This window comes from Muntiacus reevesi, chromosome 6 (assembly GCF_963930625.1).
Source record: "Muntiacus reevesi chromosome 6, mMunRee1.1, whole genome shotgun sequence".
In the NCBI taxonomy this organism is placed as follows: domain Eukaryota; kingdom Metazoa; phylum Chordata; class Mammalia; order Artiodactyla; family Cervidae; genus Muntiacus; species Muntiacus reevesi.
Window position 1 is genome coordinate 21042541 of NC_089254.1, and position 27691 is coordinate 21070231.

The 27691-nt window shown below is 35.7% G+C and overlaps 1 protein-coding gene across 7 annotated transcripts in view; it reads right to left on the reverse strand.

Annotated features, from left to right (window-relative positions):
* ETV1 (ETS variant transcription factor 1) overlaps nucleotides 1-26664 on the reverse strand; it is a 94683-nt gene extending 68019 nt beyond the window's left edge. For 2 of the 7 annotated variants that reach the window (XM_065938449.1, XM_065938445.1), the window contains exons 1-4: nucleotides 25285-25397; nucleotides 24683-24770; nucleotides 23273-23320; nucleotides 14022-14075 (exon numbers count right to left, since the gene is read on the reverse strand). In XM_065938449.1, the coding sequence (XP_065794521.1) occupies nucleotides 14022-14075; nucleotides 23273-23320; nucleotides 24683-24770; nucleotides 25285-25371 (277 nt within the window). In that variant the 5' untranslated portion in view covers nucleotides 25372-25397. Of the gene's footprint in view, nucleotides 1-14021; nucleotides 14076-22745; nucleotides 23071-23272; nucleotides 23321-24682; nucleotides 24771-25284; nucleotides 25398-25428; nucleotides 25474-25636; nucleotides 25769-25899; nucleotides 26097-26194 lie in introns of those variants that run through there. The other 5 variants (XM_065938450.1, XM_065938446.1, XM_065938447.1 and 2 more) reach the window with 5 other exon arrangements.
* Between the last annotated feature and the right edge of the window lie 1027 nt (nucleotides 26665-27691).

Genomic DNA, 27691 nt, shown 5'->3' on the forward strand with positions numbered 1-27691 from the left:
ATTTAAAAATTCTCTTTGGAGCGCTTCATTATTTTGTTAATCAAACATCCAGGATTCCGGAAGCTACAGGCTTATGTAGACACAGGACTTAACCACACTTCTACAATTCAAAGTATGAGGGTGATTTTCATAGGGTAATAGGGAACTTAAAGGGCTGTCTATTCTACCTTTGTTTTCCATATATGATTTATTTTGGATATTAAGTTATAAATTAGAAGACATCCATACACAATAAGAAACTTTTGGATGTTTTCCATTTTTCCTTTAACTTATTATATAAACAAATTTATTTTTGTATATATTCATATTACAAAAACACTTATATTTTTTCACTCATTTGCCCAGTTGTAGCGTTTCAATGAATGACAGGTTATTGCAATTTGTTCTGATGGGTATAAGAGAAAAAGCTACAAGATAAGTTTTGGTTCTGCCATTCACTATCTAAGAGACTGGGAATCTCATTAAACCTGCATGAAGTTGTCTGCTCTGCCTAAATCCCAGGGCTATTGCAAGGTACAAATGAGATGTGAGTGTAAAAATAATCTATGAATTCTAAATTGCTAAACAAATAGAGATTAGTATTATCACTAATATTGTTTTTAAATTTCATTCTATAGCATCTAGCATAATGTCTGACAGTATGAATATTTGTTGGCTACACTTACTTTTCATTATGGAGGGAAAAAAGGCAATGGTAGGAACTCAATCAAGAGAAAAGGCTACATTTTACCAAAATAAAAATGTCAAATCTTAAGATTCTTAAAACTATTATCCATTTAATAACTTAATTAATAGGAAAACAAGAGGTTTTTTTCCCCTGATGTCACAATTACAGCATTTGAACCTTTTTTTTTTTTTTTACTGTGTGCATTTATTGAAAATTCACCTTAGAGGTTTAGAAGACATCATAATACCAGTTCTGACAAAAACAGGTTTTATACATTTAGAGCGAAAGAGAGAAAGAGTTACTGATTAGAATTTGAAAAAAAAAAGTAAGAAAAATGAAAAAAATATTTTAGGTAAAACCCAGATAGACATTTTTATATGTGGATCTGCTTATGTGTACATCAGACACACTTCATAAACTCTAATGACTGCCTCTCAATACACGTAAGAAAATAGGGCTATACTTTCCACGAGCACATTCTTCAAACCTGAAATTGCCATTTAAAAGCTAAGGGCCTAAATTTCCACTTTGATCAATGAAACAGCTTTATCACTAGATGGGATGCCTGAAGTTTATTGATTAGCTGATAACCTTCTAATGCACCAGCCTTTAATCTGACATAAAACTGCGAATAAAAGTAGAGCTTTCAGAAAGGAAAACAAGGTTTGGTCACCCAAGAAGGAAACAAGAATGTGGAGCAACTGAAGAAGGCAAAAACATCCTGAAAGATGAAGCAGTAACATCCAGTTACTTGGCTTTCCCTGCAGTCCCGTGAGTAGAGATAACTGAGTCATCACCTGATGCTATAGCCCCAAGTGCCAAGGACTAGAAGAATCAAATCAAATCAACATAATAGGCTGTTGTGTCCATAAAGTCGGAGAAAAATAAGCTCACACAGCAGTAAAAGCTCAAACTTCTTCGCAAAACCACTATTTCAAAGGGAAAAGCTCACACTACTGAAGGGTTTACTTCAGTGTTATCCATACATCTTGTTAGGAAAGAGCCACTTTTAACCAAGTCCAGTGGCCTTGAGAGGATTTGACAGAACTTCTGCTGGCAGCTCTGTGGCTGGTAGACAATCTAAGAAGAGAATATCATGCTTTAGGATTAAATGTCAGTGTTGAAAAGTTGAGAGGGAAAAATCAGACAAAGAGTGGGGTCTATATTTCTTTTTGATCAAAACATATCCAGAATTTTATAGTGGTTTATAGATTCTTGGGCATACTTATTTAATGTTTAAAGTTTAAGTAATAGTAAACGTAGAGGAGAAGAAAATGGCAACCCACTCCAGTTATCCTTGCCTGGAGAATCCCAAGGACAGAGGAGCCTGGTGGGCTGCTGTCCATGGGGTCACACAGAGTCAGACAGGACTGAGCGACTAAACCACCACCACCACATTCACACTAAAATTGGTAGTGCAGATACACAAAAGATTGGTATAAAGACATTGTAATTAAATCCGTTCTTTCATCCAACAAATAAATATTTGTGCTAAGAAGTCTGCAGAATTTAGAAGTACCTTCTTTAATAAGAAAATGGTTGAGAAAAAAAATATTTTCTACTCCAATGTTACAGAGAATTTGATAAAGTTCCCCAAACACAAGTACACCCGTGGCAGATTCATGTCAATGTATGGCAAAACCAATACAATATTGTAAAGTAATTAGCCTCCAACTAAAATAAATAAATTTATATATATATATATATATAAAAGAAAAGTTCGCCAATAAGTGAAAGTGCCTGGGTTCATATAATTTTTACTTGCTGTTTTCCCACTTTGGCACAAGTATAAGCATATACTTTCTTTTTTCTTTTTTTTTTTTTCCACTTTCCTTTTAAAATCAGAGAAAGCCCAATAATATTTTTTTCAGTTGTTTATCTTTAAAATAAGACTGCTAATATCACCAATCCACAAGCTGCAGCTTTGGGATCTTCATGAATAGTTACTGCTATTTTGGCAATTCCATCAATATACTACTGTGACTAGTACTGCTTCTACTAACTCTGCAGCTGCTAACTATAACTATTGTCTTAATTACCCAAGCCATTCTTCTCCATCTACCCTCTCCCAATAAGGAAAACATGCCAGGTCTGAAACATTTTTGAAGTCAAAACCTGCACATAAACATGAAAATATATTGTCATAAATCTCTCAAATGCTAAATAAGTAAGATAAAATATTTGAGAAAGAGGGAAAAAAAAATCACTGTAACCTAGATAAGAATTGGTATAGTTCCCAAATACCAAGCCATCCCACCATGCCTTCCAGTTATTACCTCACATCAGCTCACAGAATATCTTTATTGGGGCAAATCCCTATAAAAAATGGTTCTCTTTTTTATTAAAAAAAAAAGGTCTCCTTTTTTATAAAAAAGGTCTCCCTCAGTTTATCCCACCTTGGTAAGGAGAGTTTGCAAACATTACTGATGTTCCCTATGAAGAACACTCTTTGTTTGCAATCTGTGTTTTTTTCAAGATTAATAGCAGCTTTGAAATCTTTACCAGTGGGCTAAGTTTGAGCCCTCAGGGAAGGGAGATCTCCACAGAATGAGGGTGTCTGACCTCTCGAATCTCAATCATGCGCCTTGGTTACCAGTTTATTTCACATCCTAGATTTCTCTCTGTATAAAATGGGAACAATATCAAGTTACTTAAGATTATTTGTGCTAAATAAAGATCACTGTGAAATGTATTGTGAGATATGAGTCTTAAGTAATATTTATCAGAGAGCCCTTATCTGATAACTGAGACTTAGTTCTAATGTTACTTAAGTGGAAACAGCTTTCCATTATCCCTCAAAGAAAAATAAAACGCAGGAAAATAAAAGCAGATATTTGCATGAGATTTTAAACAATGCAAGCTACCTCTGAATGAATGTTTTTAAAGAGTCTAAGCACCCAAGAAGCTACTCATTCAATTCAATACTCAGTGAATACCCACAGCATGAGAATTATACAAGGATGAGTAGGACACCATCCATTCTCTATGAGTCAATTGGAATTGTGTTTAAACTGAGATGTATACAAAGCATCTATGGGCACACACAAGTCATCAATTCTAAGATAATTAAGGAATAAAGGACAAATGAACTGAATCTTAGAGAATGAGTATGATCTCAAAAAGTAAAGGTTAATACACTGTATACAATGTGTATTATTAACATCAGAGTACATAAACTTTAAAAAGTCATAAAAATATCTTCATTAAGTCAACCATCACAGGAAATTTAGGTTTAGGAATAAAGAGGTGTGAACACAGAGTCATCACCTGGGAAATCCAGTGGCTACCACTTTAAGCAGAGTGCTTTTTGTGGAAATAAACAGAAAGTTTTAAAAAACACCCAAGTATATTTTCTTCAGAACATAATAGAGTCTGAACACACAATGATTATGCATACATACTGACCCCTGATACAACGTCACATCCCTCAACATAAGATGAGTGAGACTTTATTAGTTACACTTGCTAATAAGAAAAGCTTCATCAGAGTAGAGGTAATTTTTTCTGGTTTTCCCACCACTGTTATCACCAATGCCTGGATCAAAGCATGGCATATAATAGGCTTAAAACACATTTGTTGAATGAATAAATATTTGGTGCCTTACAAATGTACTTAATGGGCTTCCCAGGTGTCTCAGCAGTAGAGAATCCACCTGTCAATGCAGGAGACGCATATTCGATCCCTGGGTTGGGAAGATCTCCTAGAGAAGGAAGTGGCAACCCACTCCAGTATCCTTTCCTGAAAAATCCCATGGACAGAGGAGCCTGGCAGGCTACAGTCCATGGGGTCACAAAGAGTGTGGACACGACTGAGCACGCACATAAAACCTATCGAGCATCCTCAATATGAAACTATATAGACATATGTACCAATAACTAAGTTAAAATCTCATAAGGAAAATTAAAACTTTTAACCTCTAAGATCTATTATTCATATTTCAAATCATAAAAATGACTATAATGGATATGGCTCACATTTGTAAGAATATACAAGCACTCCAATTTTGCAAACAGAAATATGCATATAACATTTTCCTATACACATCAAGGAACAATCACAATTCAAAACCTATTCCACAGGATCTAATAATTACTCTTAACATGACTGTATATCCAACAAATAGGAGTAACTGAAATAAACCTAAACAGTTTAACAATGTAGCGTCTAAAGTAAAATGAACTTTTGGCTAAAACTTAGATTTAAATAAGCTTTAAAGATGGCATACAAAACCATTCCACAAGTAGTTTTTCTTAAAGTTTAATCAGACATTATATAAGTAGGATTTTTAATTTAGCCATTCCTGACAAATTTTCAATAAATACATTCTTGAGTTAACAACAGCCTCAGCTAATGCCAAATCACAGTAATGCTTGTTGGGGCACAATTCATTAGATTTAAAAAAGCAACTTCATTAAATCAACCACTTTTACTTAGTGAAACACAGCACAAACTCTCATTAGGAGAAAATTCAATAACAGACAGAAGCAAATATGCACTATGCATATTAAGCAGACATTTAACGTTATAAAAGGGGAAAAATGGAAAAAGAATGATATAAATAAAACTCCATAAAAACACTAAACATACAATTATGACAGAAAGATTCACATGGACTAGTTTAGCTCAGATTCTCTCTTCGTGTCTCCTTTAAATCCGATTCCATGAAATTTACATACAAAATTTGGTGCCTCAAAAATGTACTTACTTTCATCATCGCTTTGGCTTTATTTGCAAATAATAATCAATGTTGTTTGTGCTTTTTTATTCATCACTATACATAAGTGTCTTGCATATATTAAAAATACTAGAACAAGGAAAATTACTTTAGTTCTGCAAATAATTTTCCACCTACACCCCTTACCTAAATTTTCCAGTAGATATGGTTTGTCTCTTAGACTAATAAGTCCAGTTACTGCATAACAGTATACTTATTTAATATTGAGTAAAGTTCAACCAAAGAAGGCACAGATCACTTTTCTCAAAATAATTGGTTACTAATTATAGGCAGGGTGAGTGGAAAGTATTTGTTGACATATTCCCTTTGAGCGTGTTTCTGAAGTTAATTTCTAGGATAATTTGTTATGCTGAAGGTCAAGTGAAAGAATAAATAAAATCGGAAACAAAAAGCAAAAATCTTGGGTTGTGATATATAATTTTAGCTGTCAGCTATAAAAACCCCAATTTTTTTTGGAGGGGGGTTGTTTTGCTTCGTGTTTTGGTTTTCATTTTAGCATTGAGTCTCAACTATCTATCTTACAAGGAATAAACTGGTAAAACCAAAATCTGTTAAAAATATCTATCTACTAGAATAGATTTTAATAAAACTGATGCAACTTCTTACTTGTAAGTCCATAGGCATCTACTATAATTTCTATTTATACATTTCCCCATTAATTATGCTTTTTCTAAAATTCATTTTTAAATGCAAGCAAGCATTTACCATATTTAGATGCTACTTTTCCTTTATTTCCCTTGAGTGTAGAAAAAAATGTCACTGGATCATAATGTGGCGTGAGTCTGAGAGATTATTTCTTTGTCATTTTATGTTCAAGTCAATAAAAGTTTAAAAAAAAAAACAGGGCCAAGGTGTATAATTTAGATATAATTTAGATTTTATTTCTTCTCTTGAACTCAGTGGATTCCTGGTAGGTTATCTAAAATGAAAATTATTGCAAGATGCAGCTTATTTTCCATTGGGTTTCTATTTTGATTTGAAAAATATGTTCCTTATGAAACAATCATAGAGAAGGAAATGGCAACCCACTCCAGTATTCTTGCCTGGAGAATTCCAAGGATGAGGAGTCTGACGGGCTACAGTCCACGGGGTTGCGAAGAGCTGGAAATGACTGGGTGACTAAACACACTGAGTGCATGAAACAATCAAGCACTGAACTAAAAGTTGTTTCTGCTGAAAATGCGGCTGCTGGACTCCAAACTGACAAATATGGGGCAGATGTGGACTACCAATGTCAGAGTGAACTCCCTGATAACAAGAACCCTTAATGGAGGTACTTGGAACAGAACAGGGCTCCCAGTGTTTTTTCTAACCAGATTGGGAAGATTCAAAGTTTACTAGGTAGCCTTCTAAAGTAGAATTGATTCTAGGATGACAGGGATGAACACTCAGCAATGACTTTCTTACAGCTAAAGGTAAGAGAAAATAAGCAGAAAATAGTCTTTGGAAATGGAAAACACAAATAACTCAAGCAAAAATGATGAAAATGAAGAAACCACTTCAATAATATCATTTTTATATAGACTTAATTCCCTAGTATTTTCAGTAATAATATGGTAAAATATTACTTGTTAACATTTTCAGAAACTGTATCTGTTACAGAATGGTGTCCACCTTACAATTTAATTGCAAAAAAAAAAAATATGATGCTGCTGCCTTTATTCTACAAATAAGTAAATGACAGGATAATAAAATGTCTAACCTTATTTCCATGGAAGGCCTGTATCAGAATCACCTAACAGCTCGTTAGAAATTCCAGGGCTCAGTTCCAGACTTAAAAGGTCAAACTCTCACAGAACTGGGACCATGATGCTCTATTTGAACAAGCTTCCCAAGTAATTCATGTTCATACTCAAATGAGAATAAGATTACTGTGCTCATAGAAAATTATATAACTGATGACTTTCAGGAAAATAATTAAAAATTTACCCAAAATAACTATCTATCTGAACAGGGCAAAAGAAAAAAATATAAAGTTGATAAATCAATAAGTTGCAGTACAATTACCTCATTTAGTATGTGAGCTAACTACAAAGGAAAAAAAAAAATGGTTGCCTCTACAGAAAAGGATTCTGAAAATGGGGAATGATCTGACTTGCGCTTTTTCTGCTCTTCTATCAATATATTGCTCTGATAAAATATTTAAATTAAAAAAAAAAAAAGGCAAAAGACAAAAAACAAAGCAACAAACAGATCAAGAACAGCCAAAACCACAACAAAAAGCACACACAGAGCAAGCTTTGGAGACGGCCGAGACCTGAGGCACACAGATGATCTCAGGTGAAGCGGCAGGAGACCCTTCATCCTTCAGATGGATAGTGTGAGTCTGATGACAGCAACATACTCAAATTTTCCTCAGAAAATGTTTAAGAAGAAGACAAGCCACAGTTGCAAAACCACGCACTCCAACCCCAGAAATGGAATTCCTCTGTGAACGCGTGCTCCTGTTCAGTGGCTCAGCCACGTGCAGCTCTCTGGGACCCCATGGACTGTAGCCCGCCAGGCTCCTCTCCTCTGTCCATGCGAGTCTCCAGGCAAGAACACCGCAGCGGGCTGCCATTTCCTCCTCGGGGGATCTTCCCGACCTAGAGATAAAACCCTGGTCTCCCACACTGGCAGGCGGTCCTTACCACTGAGCCACCAGGGAAGCCTGAATGTGGACGCACTTCTGGTAAAAGAGAAACGAAAGACAAAACCTTCCTGTCAAGTCACATCCGAAAAATGAACTGGGTAAGAAAGCCTTCAAAAGTAGTCACAGAAAAGTAAGCTTTATACAGTACTCACTGCCTACGTAGAAAGGAACAGAATGCAGGAAGGTAGCTTGGTAGAAAAGAAAATTAAGAAACACACACCGTAAACGGAACTTTCCAATCTAAGAAATACATGTTAATATAAAAGGAATTATTCAGTTAGGGTCTGCATAGACCTATCTAACTTCAGCTTTTTTCAGAGGCAGATTTGTACAAGAATCTGTTAAGGTATTTTTATCTCCACTTCACTGCAAAAGGGATCCAAAGTGCTATTCTTAAAAAAAAAACAAAAAAAAAACTAAGAAATTGAAGTGCAGCTATGAATTTAATTTACATAAACAAAGTATCACCCATATAATAACGACTTTAAACAGTTAAGTCCCCACACACTGGTTTGTCTTTATTTTCTGAATGGGTCACTAGTATTATTGTGTTACAAATTTCAGTTAAAGTAAAGAAAATTGCAACCTTTTTATATTGACTTTCATAAATAAACCAGAGAAGAACCTAGGTAATATTATTCCTTTAATGACATCCTTCTAATTGACTTGCATTCCAGTGTTTTTTCTTGGGTATAAAACAAAGAAGTATAGTTACAAGGAATTGTGCTACTGGGAATTGTGCCTAATCCTGGCTATACCCGTGGGAATGTTCTGGAAGGACATAAAATGTAAATGTGAACATCACCTATTGTGTGAATCACTGTAGAGGAAGCACAAAAAGAACTAATGTCATCAAATGGAAACAAGCTAGTTAGAAAAATAATAACACAACTTTGTAAATGAAGAAAATGAGGGGTGGAAGATTTTAAAGGATTAGCTATATAAAAAATATTTTATTTAAAATATAAGGTTATCAATGTATTATATTTAAAACACATGATTTACAAAAATTCAAGGTGTACACAGATTTGCATCTACTTTGGAAACATAAGGTTGATCTATATTCTAAATACTCATTCAATTCTCTTTTCTAAAGAGTATAATTCTACTTCATCTGGACGAAAGTATATCCTATAGTTATTCTATTTTTTGTCAACAATGTCTGAATTCTGGACTCATTTCTAAGAAACAATTTGTTCAAGCCACGTAATTGTTTTTCTTAGCCTCCATTCATTTCCTAGGATGGGCTTGTAGGCAGTTTTTTGTTTGTTTTCACTTGTTTTTAATGTCTATATATGCTTCGAAAGTCAGCATCCTTGAAAAGTTACCAGACTATAGCATGACATCATTAAAATTCCAGGTTTCTGAGTGAAATACTTCATAAACAAAAACAAGGAACACTCGGGAAAATTTTTAGAAAACACTGAAGTGTTACAGTTTAATTTCATTTCTCAGATTTTTTGAATGCTCTGGTCACTGCTCTTCTACATATGTTTATATGTATTACAGTCAAACATATGTTCTATAATAGAAAGTTGGGCAGAATTTGCCATTCATTCATCCAGCATACATTTACCAAATGGCTAAAGCAATAAAAGCAAAAACAGAAGCATTTTATTTGATTGAGGTATGTAAGGAAATCTGATTATTCACAATGGAAAAAAATAGCCCCATAGAATTAATAGATGGGTCACACAGAGAGGGTGTAGCTTCTTTCTAAAGCTCCTAGAGATAGGGTCCCTCTGCCCCACTAATCTTCTCCAGACAGACAAGTATCAAACATTTATAAAGGGCATTTAGGAGACAATATAGCCTTTCAGTTCCAATATTCCATCAACTTCTCCACCCAGAAATCTTCTTTACAATCTAATCCATATGCCCTACTCTTCTTTTAAAATTATATCCCTCTTGTTCCATCCTCAGCAAAGACTGAAATTAGCTGGTCACCATCATCAGAACAATAGGCCTTTATTTCAATGAAACTTGAATAAATTGCACTTCTACTTTCTTTTTTAGTAGACTCTTTCAGATTTATTTTTACTCGTGTTTATAGGTTTCCCTTTATAATGACATTCTTTATTCAGAAGTCCCAGAGCCATATTTGTTAAACTGTAAATATTCACTAATTGAAGGAAAATTTCAGCATTCTGAAAATGCCGGGCTAAACATTCATGGTTTCAGCATGTTTTCCAGAAGAAAGCTATATATATATTCTTTAAGGCATGATCATATGTTTATACCTTAAGAAGGGGATTGGGACTTTGAAAATACTTGAATGAAAATAAGCACCAAGACGCTGATCGTGGTTATGATGACAATTTTCCTTACTGTGCTTCTAAAATAGGCCAGGCATACTGAATATGACACACTCCTAATTCTCAAGAAGTTCACAGTCTTACTGACATGTATCTAAGTTATAATAATAAATGAAACATACAAGATGTCATGAGTCTTAACTCTGCAGGCTAAGGATGCGAAGAAAGGTCAGGAAAGATCTCAGGGTGATGAAGTCTCAGCTGAATCTGAAGCTGGAAATGCCCCAGACTGCAAAGAAAGATCTTAAAAATGTTAAAGCAAAATGACCATGTGCAAAGGTAAAGAGGCATAAAAGAGCTCACTCTTTGGGGGAACTGAAAAATTAGAAAGCTTCAAGTTTAGAGAATGGGGAGGGACAGGGTACTAGGAAAGCAACAGTTAAAGCTGAAAAGGTAGCCAAGGCCCAGGTCACGGAACCATGTTCTGTACAGCTAAATTAGGATTTTTGCTGAGAGAAGTTCAAAGAAAATTAGCAAAGTCAGATGGATGTGTGTCAGTACCATTGCAGAGAGCAGAATGGAAGGAAATCTGAAGGCAAGAACCCCCACAGAAAGGCTGATTCACAAGTTCAGTGGGGGCAGAATATGGGTGTGAATTAAGGTAGTGAAAGAGAAATGGAAATGAGACCATGAAATTAAGATACTGGTAGAATCAACAACTTGGTAAGCAAAGGAAGTGATGATAAAGAACTGGGAGGGACTAAAGATAAATTAAAGGTTTTCAGCTTGGATTGGTGATGTCATCAACTTAGGAAACAGGAGTTGAAGAGAGACGCTGGGCAGAAAAAAATGAAAGATTTGTGAACGTTCAGTGAAGCCTCACAATGAAAACAGGGGGTGTTGCATAAATGGTGTTTTATGCTGATGCTCAGCTGAGGGTGGAGGGGATGAGTCCAGAGGTGCTGGGTTGTTCTAACTTGCACAAGGACCCCAGTGGTGGATCCGGGGCAGATATTCAAAAGACAGGAGCAGACTGGAGACCAACGCTACAATACACAGTGTAGGAGATCTATTTCAACAGAACCGTGCTGACCACTACAGGAGCCGATAGCCACGTGTTCACATAAATTTAAAATCACAAAAATTAAATAAATTAAATATTAATTTCTTCAGACCCATTAGCCACATTTCAAGTGCTCAGTAACGAATGTGGTTGGTGGTTACTATACTGAACGGTACAGATACAGACTCTTGGTCTACGGAACTATGCAGGCACAGCATAAGAAAAAGAAGAGGAAAGGTTTGCAGACAGAACCCTGGGCAAGAGAGAGAAGGTAGATAAGTGATGTGAGGAGTAGTCAGAGGAGTAAAAAGAGAAAGAAAAATAATCATATGCTGTGAACCAAGGGAACTGAGTTCAAGAAGATGAACTAATCAAGAATATGAAAAACAAAGAGGGGGCAAATAAGGTGTAAACAATTATCTTTAGGCGTTTGTGAGAGATGAAAGAGTTAGTCGTTCAGTTCTGACTCTTTACGACCCCATGGACTGTAGCCTGCCAGGCTCCTCTGTCCATGGGATTCTCCAGGTAAGAATACTGGAGTGGGTTGCCATGCCCTTCTCCAGAGGATCTTCCTGACCCAGGGACTGAACCCGGGTCTCCTGTATTGCAGGCAGATTCTTTACAGTTTGAGCATCCAGGGAGCAGAGTATTAAAATTACCAATTTTTTCAGATGTAAAGTGACTCTATGAGACTAACTCTCCCACTCAGATGACAGGTAGAGTATCAGAAATAACTCTAGTTCCTAACAGGAAAGGACATGCAGAAACATGACTATTCTCTTCCTATACTTTATCAAAGAAGGGGAAGCCTTGCCAAGCTGTTAGCCTTAGCCATCATCTTTCTGGGAATTTCTGAGAGTCATTAATGAAGGTCTGTACCTTAGCTGAATAGGTTTCTGGAAATCTGATGTCTAATAACTATATTCAGACACCAAACAGCACAGAAAATTATTTTCTCAGATTAAAAATTAAATTGATAGGATAGCAGTTACCAGGAGCTGGGGGTCAGGTAAGTGGGGAGTTATTTTTTAGTCAGTACAGTAGAGAGTTTCAGTAGAGATCATGAGAAAGCTCAGATGAATAGTGTCCATGTTTGCACAACAGTGTGACTGCCACCAAGTACTAATTGCTCAGTTGTGTTCACTTCTTTGCAACCCCATGGACTGCAGTCCACCAGGCTCCTCCATCCATGGGATTCTCCAGGCAAGAATACTGGAGTGGGTTGCCATGCCCTTCTCCAGGGGATCTTCCTGACCCAGGGACTGAACCCACATCTCCCACAATGCAGGCAGATTCTTTACCATCTGAGCCGCCAGGGAAGCCCCACACTGCACACTTAAAAATGGTTTGAAAGATAAATTTTTTGGAATGCATATATTTTACCACCAATGAAAAAGAACTTTAATGATTCTGAACTAAAATATGTAAAATGGGAGAGAATCTGGAAGAAACCTTTTACAACCCTTGACACCTGGGAAATAGAAGATTCCAAACATAAAAGTTGAAAACATTGCACGCAAACATCTGTTACTCAAAGAAATGTAGGTATTTGTATTAGATTTATGATATTAGGTGTGAAAATATGAGTTTGATAAGTCATAAGGTATTAAGCATCTGTTGTTGCTCTTGCTACTGCCTCCTGTGAAACTGTCAATGGTCTGGAAAAATGAAACAAGTTAGAGCTTTAAATGGTGCTAAAAGAACAAAAATGACACTTCTGTGGCAGTCCAGTGGTTAAGACTTCATGCTTCCAATGCAAAGGATACGCGTTCAATTCCTGATTAGGGAGCTAAAATCCCACATGAGGCACAGCACAGTCAAAAATGATAAAAAAATAAAAAATAAAATAAATAAAACTAAGGCATGGTACTCCATGTTCATTTAAAAAATTTTTTTAATAAAAAATAAGAGAACAAAATGTATTAAGTCAGTTTTAAGATCACAATGGCATTTATACTCTTTTCTTTACTATTTATACCTCAGGTCAATAGCTGCAGTTTGCTAATAGAGGCAAACCATAAATATCACAAGTAAACTCTGAGGCAACCATGTTTATACAGGCAAAACGCTCATTGGGCAATTATAGGGTAGAACCCTGAATCGCTTCTCTTGCATCCTCTGAAAGGCCCTGGAGTGAGGCTCAGGGAAGGAAACACTGAAGGGATTCTAAGGGAAGCCAATGGCAACTTTCATTTGTGTCACTGGGTCCAGGAAGCAGATAATGAAGATGAAAATGAAATCCGAGCAAGTGAATGTTCATTAATGCAAAATAAAACAATAAGCCAAAGAATGCTTGCGCCAAGGTTTTTACGTCATACAATAAATCTCGTCAGGATTTTAACCACTGACTGTCTCCCATCAGCGTTCAGACCTTTCCTGGAGGACCCACTGAAAAGCTGAATGTAAACACTTGAGCGAACATGGGTCACACCCTGTTTCTCCTCCAAGGATATTAACCAAATAGGTCCAACCAGTCTTCCTAAGCTCTGTTCGGATCACAGAGGAATTCTGCTGCTATCACAACCTGACAAATAGTTACCTCATGACCGTAAGCTGAAAAGGCACGGACACAGCACCAAGAAGTCACTGGAAGGGGAGACCAGTCACAGAGAAAGAATACAAGGAGGCGACAAAGACAAATCCGAGAGATGAGTCATACTATACTTACAACTCTCAGCCTGGTAGTCTGGCACAAACTGCTCATCATTGTCAGGTACCTGAGCTGAAGGGGAAAAAAAAAGAAAGAAAAAAAATTAAGAGAGAAACTGCCAAAGCATAAAGAATGTCAAGTAAAATCTCTCAGGGGAGATCTTTTTAGGTTGAGACCAAACCTACGATTATTTGCCAGTGAGCTCCTATTTAAAATGGTATTGACAGCAAAATTCAAGAAGGGAAATAGAAGCAATCATCAATGTCAACCAGAAAACACATATATCAGAAATAAAATGGTAGCAGTTGTAGTTCCTCTGCATTTTACTTGCCACATGGAAATAAAAGAAACATGAAAATAAAAGCAGCTACAGGAATTCTATTAGCTGCAGTGCTTCTTTTTGCAGGAATGGAGTAAGAAGTATTTCAATTTGCCTACTGCCAATGTTTAAGCAGCCCATTTAAATTTATCATAGAATTCTTTCAAACGATGTGTAGTTATTACACAAACCCCTCTGCCTTTTAGAAATGTCTGTTTTTGAGGTGCTTGGCCTGCTACTAGAATACCATAATTAACATTTGCCCTAAATTTGGCCAAAATACGTGACGAAGTTTTTCACGTGAAAGACAGTCATTGATTTTGGTCATATGGAATAAAATATTATATCTCAATGATTATGGTCACAATCATAAAAATAATAATTAATAAAAATAAAGCTCATATTGTTATTCACAATATTTTCCATTCAACACTAACAAAAAGAATATCACTATTTCTTAATGTCAAATGACTTCCCTGTCTTTAGTAAAGGAATAAAACAATGAATAAGAACTTAATGCATTCAGCAATCAAAACACAAGTATATTTTTTACTTCTAGAATATTTTTATCACAGTTAATTCAGGCATCAAAATAACCTATTCCAAATTGACATAATATCACAAAAACGAGTTTCCATATACTCACAAAAATACGCACATTTACACACATACAAACTACATAAAAGTGGGGTCACTTTTAATGTGGCAAATATATACTGAGTTATCATCCTAATTAACTTTAGGTATAACCTGATTAGCTAGTATTATTTCACTAATATTACCTAATCCTGAAACTTTTTATCTAATCAAGTCATATTAAAACAGATGTAATCTTTTTTTAAAAGTACCTATTCTGTATGACGAATTCTTATAAAAATAAACAGTCTTTGTTGAAAAAGTTTTGGGTTGGCAATAGAGTTAAGAAAAAAATCCATATAAAGAGAAATTCGATATTTTAAAAATTCTATATATGAAAGAAACAAAACATACACACAATTCAAATGTCTGGTGTGTCAGCTTATTTAATAGGATTTTAAAAAACATATTTGTTGAACAAAATTGTTATACTTCAAGAGCAGAATAAATGATAATCTTGCAAATTACCAAAATATATGCAGCAGGACCTTCAACTATTTTCTAACAACTTTCTTCTGTTCACCAATATTTAAATTTATTACAGATAAATTCCATCCCCTGCCACTAAAGGAAGTGAGACAAATTAAGAACATTTTTTCCAAATTAGAACTGATGCCTATTTCACCAGCCTGTACTGGAGGAAAAGGTGTATTTTCTTCAGGTTCCACTAACATCTGATACCAAGGTTAACCAAATCAACTAACTTTCAAATCATTTTTCTATGCTCTGCTGTGTAAACTGTGCAACATTATTTAACCTCTTTGAACTACATTTTACTCATCAGTTTAACAGTGACGATACATATTTTTCATGAAGACTAAATGAAATAGTCTAAACACAATGCCAGCCACAATCGCAGATACTCAAAAAATGTTACATATTTTCTTTCTCCGCCACCCTCCATGTTTTTCCTTTCACACAGGAAGTACTACTCAAATTACTATAATGCAAGTTTAATATTTTTACTTCTAATGAATTAGATTGGAGATGGAAAAAAAATCACAGCTAAAATTTGTACATTAGTATTCTCTTAGTTATAATCATTTTTTGACATTGCAGTAAGCCTCATTTTTCTCAAAGACTCACAAATTATGTAGAGCAATGTCCTTTAAAGTAAGTGTTTTCACCAAAAAAAAGTACAAAAATGTTTTAAATATTTATCTAATAAATGACAGTGGGCAGACAGAATCAAACACTATACATTTTTTCTATCATATCTACACATTTCGGTTTTTGCTCTAAATTAACAGCTAAACAGAGATAACCATTGAGATGCAGTTATCAACCACAGCAATTACTATGCTTTAAAAAGCCAACATTTACAAGAATCTAATAAAAATGTAATACCCCTTTACAGGAATAGTTAAAAATAGCAAGTGAGTAACAAATATATTTGTAACAGAATATGCTGGTATGAATGTCCTAAAGGCCAGACTTTTTTTTTTCTTACTATCACAGGACAAATTTGCAACTCCATGATACACATCACTGCAAGAAAGGCATAAAAATAACTGATGGATAAGTAGTATATGTCGACATACGTGTGGGGTGCGGGTAGCGGGGAGGTTGTTCAGAGTGGAGGGGGCAGAAGCAAAACTTTAGGAAGAGAAGGAATCAGAAGTTATACCTCACAAAGACAGAAAATAGCTACATACTAACAATTTTGTAAAAAGAATAAGAAATGCTATTTCTGGTCTAACTCCTTAACATACTGAATAAATACTTCACACTTATGCCTGAACATATTACAGAATTTTAACAAAAAACATATGACTCACATTTTCACAGAAGCTAATCTTAAGAAACCGAATAGACCAAATGAAGCAGCATGCCACTTAAATAGACAAAGGCTTCAGTCTATCTCTGATTTCAAGTTAGAGTCAAAGGAAAGCAGTTAACGAAAAACACAAGTTGGATCTGGGCAAGGAAAATATGACAAAGTATTGCCACACTCATGTCATACATTTCCTTTTTTGCCTCCATTCACGAAAATTCTATGAAGTAGCAAACTACAGCTGCCTGAAAATTTGTGGCAAGCCATACCCACTCCAAAGAGGAAAATTAACAATAGAGGCCAACCTCATATATATATGTATTTATGTATATATATGTTATTTTACTACTATCTATTATAGACTATGCTTGGAATAATCACCTTTGGGGAATGAAAATGTTTTCCCACACTCTGTAATTAAAGAGGAAGGGGAAAAGTAAGAAAGGGGAAGAGAAAGTATATACCAAAAGACAATAAAAGGCTTTCAAGAAGATGAAGCATGTGGATTTTATTGGTAATAGCTGGAGCGCTTCTGTCAGTTCATTGCACATTAATAGACAAGCTGCCGTCAAGTCTCAGGACTTCGGCTTTAAAAGCGTAGTGTGTGCACTCAGCTATTTGCTTTACCTAGATTATCATCGAAAGTTGTTTCCCCCCCTCCTTCTCTTTTTTTATTACATTGCAATACATATTATGAGAAAGAAAATCATGAAAATATTAATCGCAATCTTGATGTCACAGAATCATTAATCCTTACTTTGAATTCTAATATATACTTTCTTAACTAACATTGCCTAGGCAAGGGGGATGAGGTGGAGAGCAGACAATTTTTAAACAGTTTGTCTGGCTTTTGTGCTTGCTTTTAACGTTCAAATAAAGCAGTAATCATTACTTAAGAAAAGGTGAATGTTGAAATATTTTCCAAGTTTGGCGGCAGACAAGGAAAAACCGTCTTATTCTTACAAACTATGTGCCTGTCGAGTTTTCTTTTAAAGCTAGGGAAAAAGTGGAAAAATTACAAATGAAACAAATGTCAAGTTGAAAAGGGGTTAATATTTAATTAAAACCAGTTCTATCCACTGTAACAATGACCTGGAGCCAAACAAGGCGGAAGATGTATGAGTCATTCTTTCTGCCCGTGAATGAGACAGCTGATCTCCTCGGCAATTCCTCCAGACAAGCAGGCAGAACTGGAGTTCTGCCTCCATTCACAAAAACACAGTCCAGCATGAGCCATGTGGCTCAACCGCAATCTTTTCATGTCACACCCTTCCAGAGAGTTAAAGCAAGTCAACTTGAACTTGCAATATAAACAGACCAATTTTACTGCTCTATCTCAATACAGCTCAGATCCATTAAGTTATATGTTTAAATAAATACATTTACATACATTTAATCCATCCTGCTCTATTGGGTAACTTGTCACAGAAACTTCAATGTATAAAACTAAGACGAGAGAAAGACGGATGGATGGATGGATGGATGGGTGGATGAAGGAAGGCTGGAAGGAAAGAAGGAGGAAGGAGAAAAAATGACAAAGCATTAAAGAAATGCGTTTGGTTTTTTTTTTTTTTTTGGCCTATTCTTCAAATGCTCTTTTTATCTTAAGATTATAATAGTCTATTGCTTAACTTCATAGCATTTCCCTCTCACAGGGTAAGAAACAAATTTCTCTGAAGAAATTCAAATTTTCTTTTAAATAAAACAACAAGAAAATCAACCTTCACACAGTCGTGTTTTGTTTAATCCTACAATGAAGCTTCAGGCCATGGAACAAAATAATCATGAAACCTCTAAGCCAGGTTTTACACCACATCCACTTTTAACATTAAAATGATTGTACCAATGTATAAGCATTAATTAATGCAGAAGTATAAATATATTTAAAGAGCCAAAAAAAGGGGCTATTCCTCCATGGCAGAAAAATCTTTAATATTGATAAAGTCATGCTTTCTGTAGGCTCTAAGAGAAAAGAAAACAGTAAGTTTTAGTTGTTTTTAGCTTCAAATCAACTTCAATTTCCTAACTTTAACTTATATAGAGGTTTGAAAACTTAAGTATAGCTCAGAGCTATTGCTATTAGCAAAACATTTTCTGTAAGGTACTGAGAGCTGACTTCTATTATTGTTGTTATTATTATTATTTTAATTATAATGCTGCACACTGGTCAAAGGGAATAAAGTTTTCCTATGAAATTTAAGAAATTACACATTTTTTTGTAACTGAATTAGCTTAGTAATATTTCATTAACATATATTAGGACCTTCTGGCCAAACTATATCTAGGCTATATGAAAGCCAAATTTTATTTTTAACAAATATTTCTATTTTGCAAATAGACTCTAGATGCATTTATATATTGTCAATAAAGGCTGAGAAACAGAATATGTTTATTCCAACTGCTATCCCTTAATCAGGTCCAAACAAGAAGTCTTTGTTTCATAGTTTAGAGTACTTCGTGGTACAAGAAAAAGATGGGCAGTAGCTCCCTCTTGCCCCTTCACAATGACTCTTGCTCAACTGTTAAGAAATAGTATGGACTTCTGTAATTTAATGTCTAATTCTCAATTCCTCTTTTTTTTTTAAACCACACAAAATAATGAAGCTTTTTAAGCCTTTTCCCCTAGCTGCATCACATGGAGAGAAAAAAAAAATCCAAGAGTACATATCCAATTTATGTTCGATTTCAAAAAGAAAGTCTAATTTTTGAAAAATAAAAATGAATGCATTATAATAGCTATGTATTGTGGGTGATATTATGCATATTGAGTAACAACACATACCATTTAAGGAAATTCATGATAAATGATTTTGAATATAAATTTAGTATCAACCACTAAAGTTGAGGAGATACGATGACATCTCTGCTTTTCAGCAAACATGATTATTAATGGAAGGTCACAGAAAACAAAAGGAAAAGGCTTATCTGCATGATGTCATGAGGTAATAATAACCTTTAGTGTAGAAAAATTATTTTTGGAGATACAACTTTGATTCAAGTGTCATGGCATCATGAAATTTAACATATCACAACTGAAAAACATTCTGCCCTCACAGGAGCGAATCACTGTTGACATTTATCCTTAAAACTATTGACGAAAGGAAACCTCATGGACATCTAGACCAACATCAAAAATAGCACTCAAAAGTTGCTATATATTTATACTGGTTATGTATGAAATGTATCATTTCTCTCTAAGTTGTGTTAGCAGGTAAGCTTTAATGAGTAACTTTTAAAAATGTGAGCCTGTTTTAACTCACATTTACATCCTTCTATTTCTGTCCTCCACACATAAAAGGTTCCATTTTAACGATGAATTACTAGGATACCTTTCCTTAAAGCACCACTAAAAAAGCATATTACCAAGATGTTGTCAGAATTGACATTTGAACTCATTATTTCATGGATCAAATAATTGGAATTGCCTTTCTGTCAATGGTAATCTAATTCAAAAGTCAAAGAATCAATAAAGAATTGTACATGGAAAATGACAACATAAGTAAGTGACTTTGGCAAAATTTAAAATAAGCACTTTCTCCATTTTTTAACTGCTACTGTGGCCACTGAAGACATTACCTTTTCAATTTTCTTCAGAATGAGATGTGATTAAAGTGTGGCATATATGTTAAAAAAAAAAAAAAAACCTTGAAATTGCAATGTTAGTACTTCATAAGTGATACTAATATAAAGTTATATTCTTCAAAAACATACTTTTGATCCCTGTTCAGAAATTGCAGGGGGGCTGTGGAATGGAAGTATATTTTTTGGAGAACACTTTAGTGAACCGAAAAGACTTGTTCCAACCCCACCCTCAAACAAATCCTGCCTTATCTACCCCAAATTTTTCCCTGGACATACAACACATTTCATAATCTATAATAATTTACTTATGACTAATGGTGCACTTTGGGTCTACTTTATAAAAAGTCTTATAGGAAAAAAAAAACAAATTAAACCTGAGAGAATGTATTGTTTCCCAAGTATTTAGGGACTCTGAATACTTTTTAAAAAATTCCTAGGACACATCAGAACTACCTTGACTTTCCTGTCTAATAAATTTTTAGACCTGTTTAACTTTCCAACGGGATTCTTACTCAGGGGAGAAACTTGGTTAATTGCTAATGATCTTTTTTTTTAAAGGGTCAAGATGCCTTAAATTCTATGGTATCCTTCTGAGAAATAAAACATTATGAAAAGAAATAAATAAATGGTTCACAGTCTGACAGCTTGGCAATGGTTTAATTTCTGAATGTCCAGAAGGACATAAATGAACAGATCTAGCTAGCAACGAATAAACTAATGTAATTTTGAGATCTCAGTTAATGTTGATCAAGATGTAGAATAAGTTAAAATGCTAATGCAAATATTATAATTATGTAAAATTGCTAAAAATAAAAATAAATATGCAACCCATTAACAAATAATAAAAAGAAAAATTCACCTTTCTTCTTACCATTAGATTTTTTAAAAATCAAGTTACTGTTAATGCTTATATCATCATAGAATTAAATAATTCTAAAATACAGTCTTATTCATGATTTGTAAAAGGAGCCCACCTGGTTATTCAATAAAACACTCCAAGGATTAATCCCTGAACTTTTTTAAGCTTATAAATTATTTTCCAAATAAAAGTCCATGTTCTTTCAAATACATCAATCACCTTCTAGGTTTATTTTATATAAGAGTAAATCTTCAGGTCTGATTTACAGGTTAAGTTAATTATCGTAGGTAAGAATATTCAGTGCAGAGTTTTAAAATAAACTCAGATAAATTACCAAATCACTTATCTGAGTAACAAAGAAATAAAACAAGTCAAAAGTAAAACACTGCACTGAAACTGATTATAGAATGGTAAGAGTCTGTCACAGTTTCATATTTTTAAATTCCAGGAACAGAGTTGCTATGCACATTCAAAATCTGCCAGCAAGTGCACTGACTTGGAAACAGTGAGACTTAAACATCTTAAAAAACCAACAAACCTTCCAGAACAATTAAAATAGATATTAGAAGGTATTTTGGAAAAGTGAATAAATTCCCTCATAAATGTAATGTTCTTACAACCTTCAACTCTGCAAAACTTAACAGACAAAAGTTCATGCAAGAGCCTCTGTGCAGGTTTTTGTTGAGAAAGTTATGTTTGAATATATGGTTTATGTTGCAATAATAAGTAATCTATTGCAGTAAGTTTCATTTACAGAGACAAGCAAAATGACCTTTAAATATAACTAAAACTTTCATTAACATACAAGTACAATCACTCTTTCAAAGGGCTCCTGGAAAAGCTATTATTTAACTTAAAAGCTTCATAAAGATTGTAGGAGCTCTTTGGAAAAACTAGGATATCAGCAACACAAAGAAACTTATTTTACATGCTAACAGCAATTTGATCAACTACAAGCAAGACCACCCGAAAAAACATAGCAGTCTGCCTCAAAGTAGCAACAGCAATGCTCAATTCCATTTTAAAGACCCTCTCTCTTCTTTGAACCATCTTTAAAAAAATCTGTTCCAAAAATTGCATGTTTCCCATATAATGTAAAGATAGAAATAACACAACTGTACTCAATGCTTAAATACCTATAATTTTCTCTTTGTGTTTCCCACAAGACACATAATATAATAAAATTATTATTTCACATTTAGCATAACAAATCCAAAGGAAAAATTTCAAATTATAGACGCCAACAAAAGTCCCTCAACATTAGACATATCTCAAGTTGCATAAAGCTGTACTGAAGCAGTATCTCTTGTTCCTATAAAATAAAGTTTCACACAATAAAAGATACAATAGATGGCAACACAAAATGTTATCAAAAAGCAATCAAAATTAAAAGCAATGCCTTTAAATGTCTCCTTGCTACATTAAATAAATCCTAATACAAGCAATAAAATAGCAAAAGTCAATTTCAACAAACATCATATCATAGTAACACACAGAAAACATTTAAAAAATCTTCCAATCCCCCTAAGATTTATTTTAAAGCCATAGATATCCTTAGCATTGGATACACACCTAACGTTCTGTGTTGTGAGCAAGGTGGAAAGAAGACACTTGCACTTAAATCTTGAAGCATCCCGTCCCGATGAACCCAGTGAAACTAATTTCTGCCATCAGAAAAGTCCTCCACCAGAACACCAAATAATGATATGCGCTGCTCTAAAGGAAACAGCAAGCCGGGTTCTGGCTCTAGGAGGTCTCTCGAGGTACAATAATATAAACCTGATCAATTGCAATTAAAATCTGAACAGAGGCTTAGAACTTGAAGTCTTGGTGCATTAGTTCTTGCCAAAAGCAGATGTGATTGTGAGCTGGAAGCAATTTCTCCTGGTAATTTGTGATGACACTGGGTAGTGCAGTCCCAGATTCCCCAAAGACAAACTCATCAGAGGCTCTAATGTATGCATGACACATGAGGTGGCTCTTTTAGAGCTCAATTAATTGGGCTGAACATTAAGACAGCAAGTTCAGGACTTTTTTTTTTTTATCTTTCCCTTCTAGAGTTGCTTTTCCCCTCCTTTGAAAGCAATTTTTTGCCTTACCTTCTGCAAGCCATGTTTCCTGTAATTGACTTAGATCTTGAAAGAGTTCTAAAAAACAAGTCAAAGACATAAACAAAAGATTTGCAAACCTTTTAGGTGACATTAAATGGAAATGTTTGTCATGAAATTAGTCCTATAGATCAATTTTATTTGGGGAGGGACATCAATAAAGAAATGAGGATTCATAATTATATCAATAATCCTGCACATTTTGTTGCCTACTAAGCAATGCTTCTCAGAATCTTTTGTACCCCCTTTTAACACATAGCTTAAAAAATAAGCCTAGGGACCTCAAACAACACACTTACAGTAGAACTCAAAAAGGCTGAGATGAAGGTGTGTCTATCCTCAGAAACCTTTTTTAAACATATTCAACTCTTGCTAAAATAATGTTAGGGGAAAAATCAGAAAGACTGAATAACACTTTATTTCTATCTTCCAAATCTTCTATCAAAGATTTAACAGTACATGGTATAATTCTCAAAGTACTATATGTTTTGAGGTTCAATGCTTCAAAACTCAAAGGGACAACTATTAAATACAAGATTTTAGAAGAAAATTTCTAATAGGTTTACAAAAGTAAATAGTTCCCTGGCACCTATTTATTATCAAGTCCAAAACTGTGTATTCTGTCACTGGGGAGGGAGAGGTATGTGTAACTTATTCCTACTTACATGAAGATTTGAAGAAGTTTCAGAAGTCAATATACCTAATTTAAATGGCAAACTGAACTTTGATAATTAAATCTAAGTTTATTAAGTTTATTATGAATGCCCCCATACTGCTGGAATAATTGATAGCATATTGACCTCCTATCAACAGTTCATAAAAAGAATCTGCAACTTAATTTCCTAAATATGTATTATAATTATTAATTAGGACGTAATTATGATTGATTGACCACTTAAAAGGCCTATAAACAAGATATTATGACCTCACCATGCGGTCATCAAAACCATCTCTGAAAAGTTTGGTAACAGTATATGGTTTAGTGTAAGGAGATGGGAAACCAGTCACTTATATTGCTCAACTTTTAATGCAGGAGAAAAAGAGTAATTAAGCAGTGTCTTAATTAAGCTGTCTAATTTGTTCCTCTCTGTTGGATATTTTCAAATTGTTACCTTAGTGTTTGGGATTACTTATATGCCACATGGACAAAGGTATTTAAATACAAAATGGTTAAAAGAAGGATGTCACTCTTAAGTTATTATTTCCTTCTTTCATTAGTTTGTGACAGGGCCATAAAACAGCAAACTGTCACATCACGTTAATTGCTCCAAATACAAGTCTTGCTTAAATGCAGTCATTTGAAAGTTTATTATTCTTAAGGTAAGACTGAGTGCTTCTCTTCTTTATGAGGGTGGGAAGTACAGGTAAAGAGGGGGAATTCAGCTCTAAATCAAACCTCACCTTCTGAATCATGAGCCAGATCTCTGTTAATGAATTTTCTTTTCCTGACATTTGTTGGTTTCTCGTTACAATTTCTCCCACGCTGATTCTACAAAGGGAAAGATAAAATTCTTTAAAAAGAATGTAAACCTCAGATGTCACTTACACGCACACACACACACACACACACACACACACACACACACACACAGAGGCATACATAAGTCTACTGGATCCTCTCCTTAAACAGAAAAATAAAAGTCCAAGGTATCAATCCCAATATCCATTTTCTGCATTCATTTGACAGTGAAAGCGTTTGCTGAGAATTCAACAGCCAGGGAGTGTTGCTTCCCTGTGCGGATCTGAATACACTGTGTATCAGTCATAGATTCATGGTATCTCAGCATCAAAACAACATTAAGCAATTACACTTAAAGTCATTTTTAGGCTAGATCGGAGCTAGATTAAAACACAGTTGAATTTTATTCTCTCAGATAACCCCTAAAAAAAGAACAAAAAGAGAGTGGTGAAATGAAAAATATAAGAGAGACAATGAGAAAGAAGGAAAAAAAAAAAGGAAACAAAACCCATGTAAACAAAAAAGTGTCAGCATTTGTCTCAACTTCATTCTTTTCAATGTGGCAGACAAACCCAGCCAAAAACTTTGAGTGCAGCAGCTGCTGCTGCCCTCCTTCTCCTCTTCCACTCATCTTGAGCACTTTAAACAGAAAAAAAAGGGAGGAGGGGTCTTAAAAACAAAACTATGCCTTATCCAAATCACTGAAAGGTAAGCTCATTTTGAAGACTGGGCTTCTAGAAGCAGAGTCGCCCTACAGTGGCAACAAAGCAGATAAAGTATCTGCAGTCCCAGCCCCCTTGCTCCCCCCCTCCCCACCTTCTCACTCGCCCTCCTCCCCCCTCTCCCCTCCGTCGGAGTCAAGTTTATAAACAGCAACTTTCGAACTGATCACTCACATTGGTGACCATGTAAGGCACTTGCTGGTCATAAAATCCATCCATTCTGCTGCTCTTCGCAAATCTCAGCTCAGTGTTTTATATTTTAAGCATTTAGCTGGAGATTTCCTCGGGATCTGGACTTCTATCAACCTAGAGGGGAACAAGATGGCTTTTAGGCTTAAAAAAAAAAAATCATGAATGAAGCTCTTGAATTTGCATAGCTAATTATCCTCCGACAGTCCCATTCACAAAAATAACCCTCCCTACACAGCCTCCTTCACCTGGATCCAAAGAGAGCCAAGAGAGTTCACAATTTACATATTTTCCTCAGTAGCAAAAATTCGAACAAGAGGCGATGTATTTATTTTCACTCTCGATGTTTCCCTGCGCGGTCGGTGTACCCCGGGCAGCTCTGATTCGCAAACGTGTGCAAAACTAGCAATGGCGATCAGCGAGACTTGCTTTGCACCTAACGGGACTAAAGAGACGGAGACACCTCTTTCATAAGGATAGTTTTTGCAACCCACAACCATGCAATTATCTGGAGAGACATAAAAAGTTGTTGGAAAGACCCACCTGAAAGCCACGCTAGGCGAACGGCTGCAAAAAATTCCCTCCAATTTTAATAAAAACATTAATTATTGCCCAGCACTTCCCCTTTGGAAGCCGAAAGCGCCTCTGACAGAGCTCAATTCGGTGGTTTTTCCTCTACTTCTCCTCCAGGGGCCTCCAATCCAAACTGATGGATCGCTGCCTCCCATTGGCTCCGCGTCTCTTTCACAAGATCAGATTTCGGGCTGTCAATCAGGAGGCTCGCTGCCCCTTCTCGAGAATCTCCCGCGCCCCTCTGCCCAAGCTGGTGCGGTGCCTGCCGGCGCTGTGACTACAGCCTGGAAACTCCACAGAGCAAATCGACTGCCGTTCTAACCCGCTGCTTATTATTAAGGCGCCTGGGGACACCGAAGCCCTGTGCATCGAGTCGCCAGTTCTCCTAACTGGTGTGTTTGGGCCACTATCGGGCTGAAGCACTTTCCTAAAGCACTTTCGTTCGCGTCAGATACACACTCTGAAGCGCTATCCTCCAAGACCGTGCGTTCTTAGTCTCCTTCCTCACCTCCCTCGAGATCTCCAGTCCCTCCACTTTGAACCTGATACCCACCTCGCAATACAGCCTCTTTCCTACTAAGCTTTTGGCCCAAGTTCTCTTCCCGTTTTTCAACGCCCACCATCACCGTTATGGTGTATCAAAAACATTTTTTTTAAAAACGTCATCCTCAAGTCAGTCTTTCATGGGACAGTAAAATCTGTGGGGAAAGCCCTTGGGAGAAGCAGAGGGATTGCTTTTTATAAGGGTTGCGCTGGGAGAGGGAATTGAGAAAACTGCAGAGCTATCTAAGTGAGGAAAAGTACAAAATCAAATGTGTCCCACGAGTGCGCTGCAACTTGGTGCTTCGAGTCCCCGGTGGAGGGGGGGAGGGCAGGGATGGGTTGGGTGGCTCGGATATCCAGGGACTCGCACGTTTCCTGAGCTTTTGTTATGTATACACGGAGGCGGAGGGTGTCACTTACTGTACTGGACGCTTTCGCTTCCTCTCCAGTTTTTAAACTGCCAGCGCCGGGAGTTGGTGGCGAGGGGAGAAGGGGAGTCGGGTTTCAAGGACAATAACTAGGACGTTTAAAAGGGAGGGCTGCAATTCTGAAACCACTTGCCCGACCCTCCAACTGGGCTTAGAGCTGTGAAGAGTCACTTAAGAAAGCCTCGGCCCAACCGGGGCTGAGAGGCCTCGGAATGGCAAAGGGGGACTCATTGATGTTAAAATTCATTTGTGATCCTGGTGGCGACCAGAGCTCAAGACCAAAGGAAGTTTTCGGCAACTCTTCAGCCCGTTGGGAAACATGCTGCAACTCTCAATTTCTAATTGAAAGTTTTTCCTTAAATGGAACATTATGGAGCCATATTAAACGGCGGTATGAACGCACAAGACTCCGGATCCATGGAAGTCAAGGGTCAATATTTTTTTAATAATAATATTAAAAACCTTAATACTGGGGAAACACCCAATTACTGTGGAC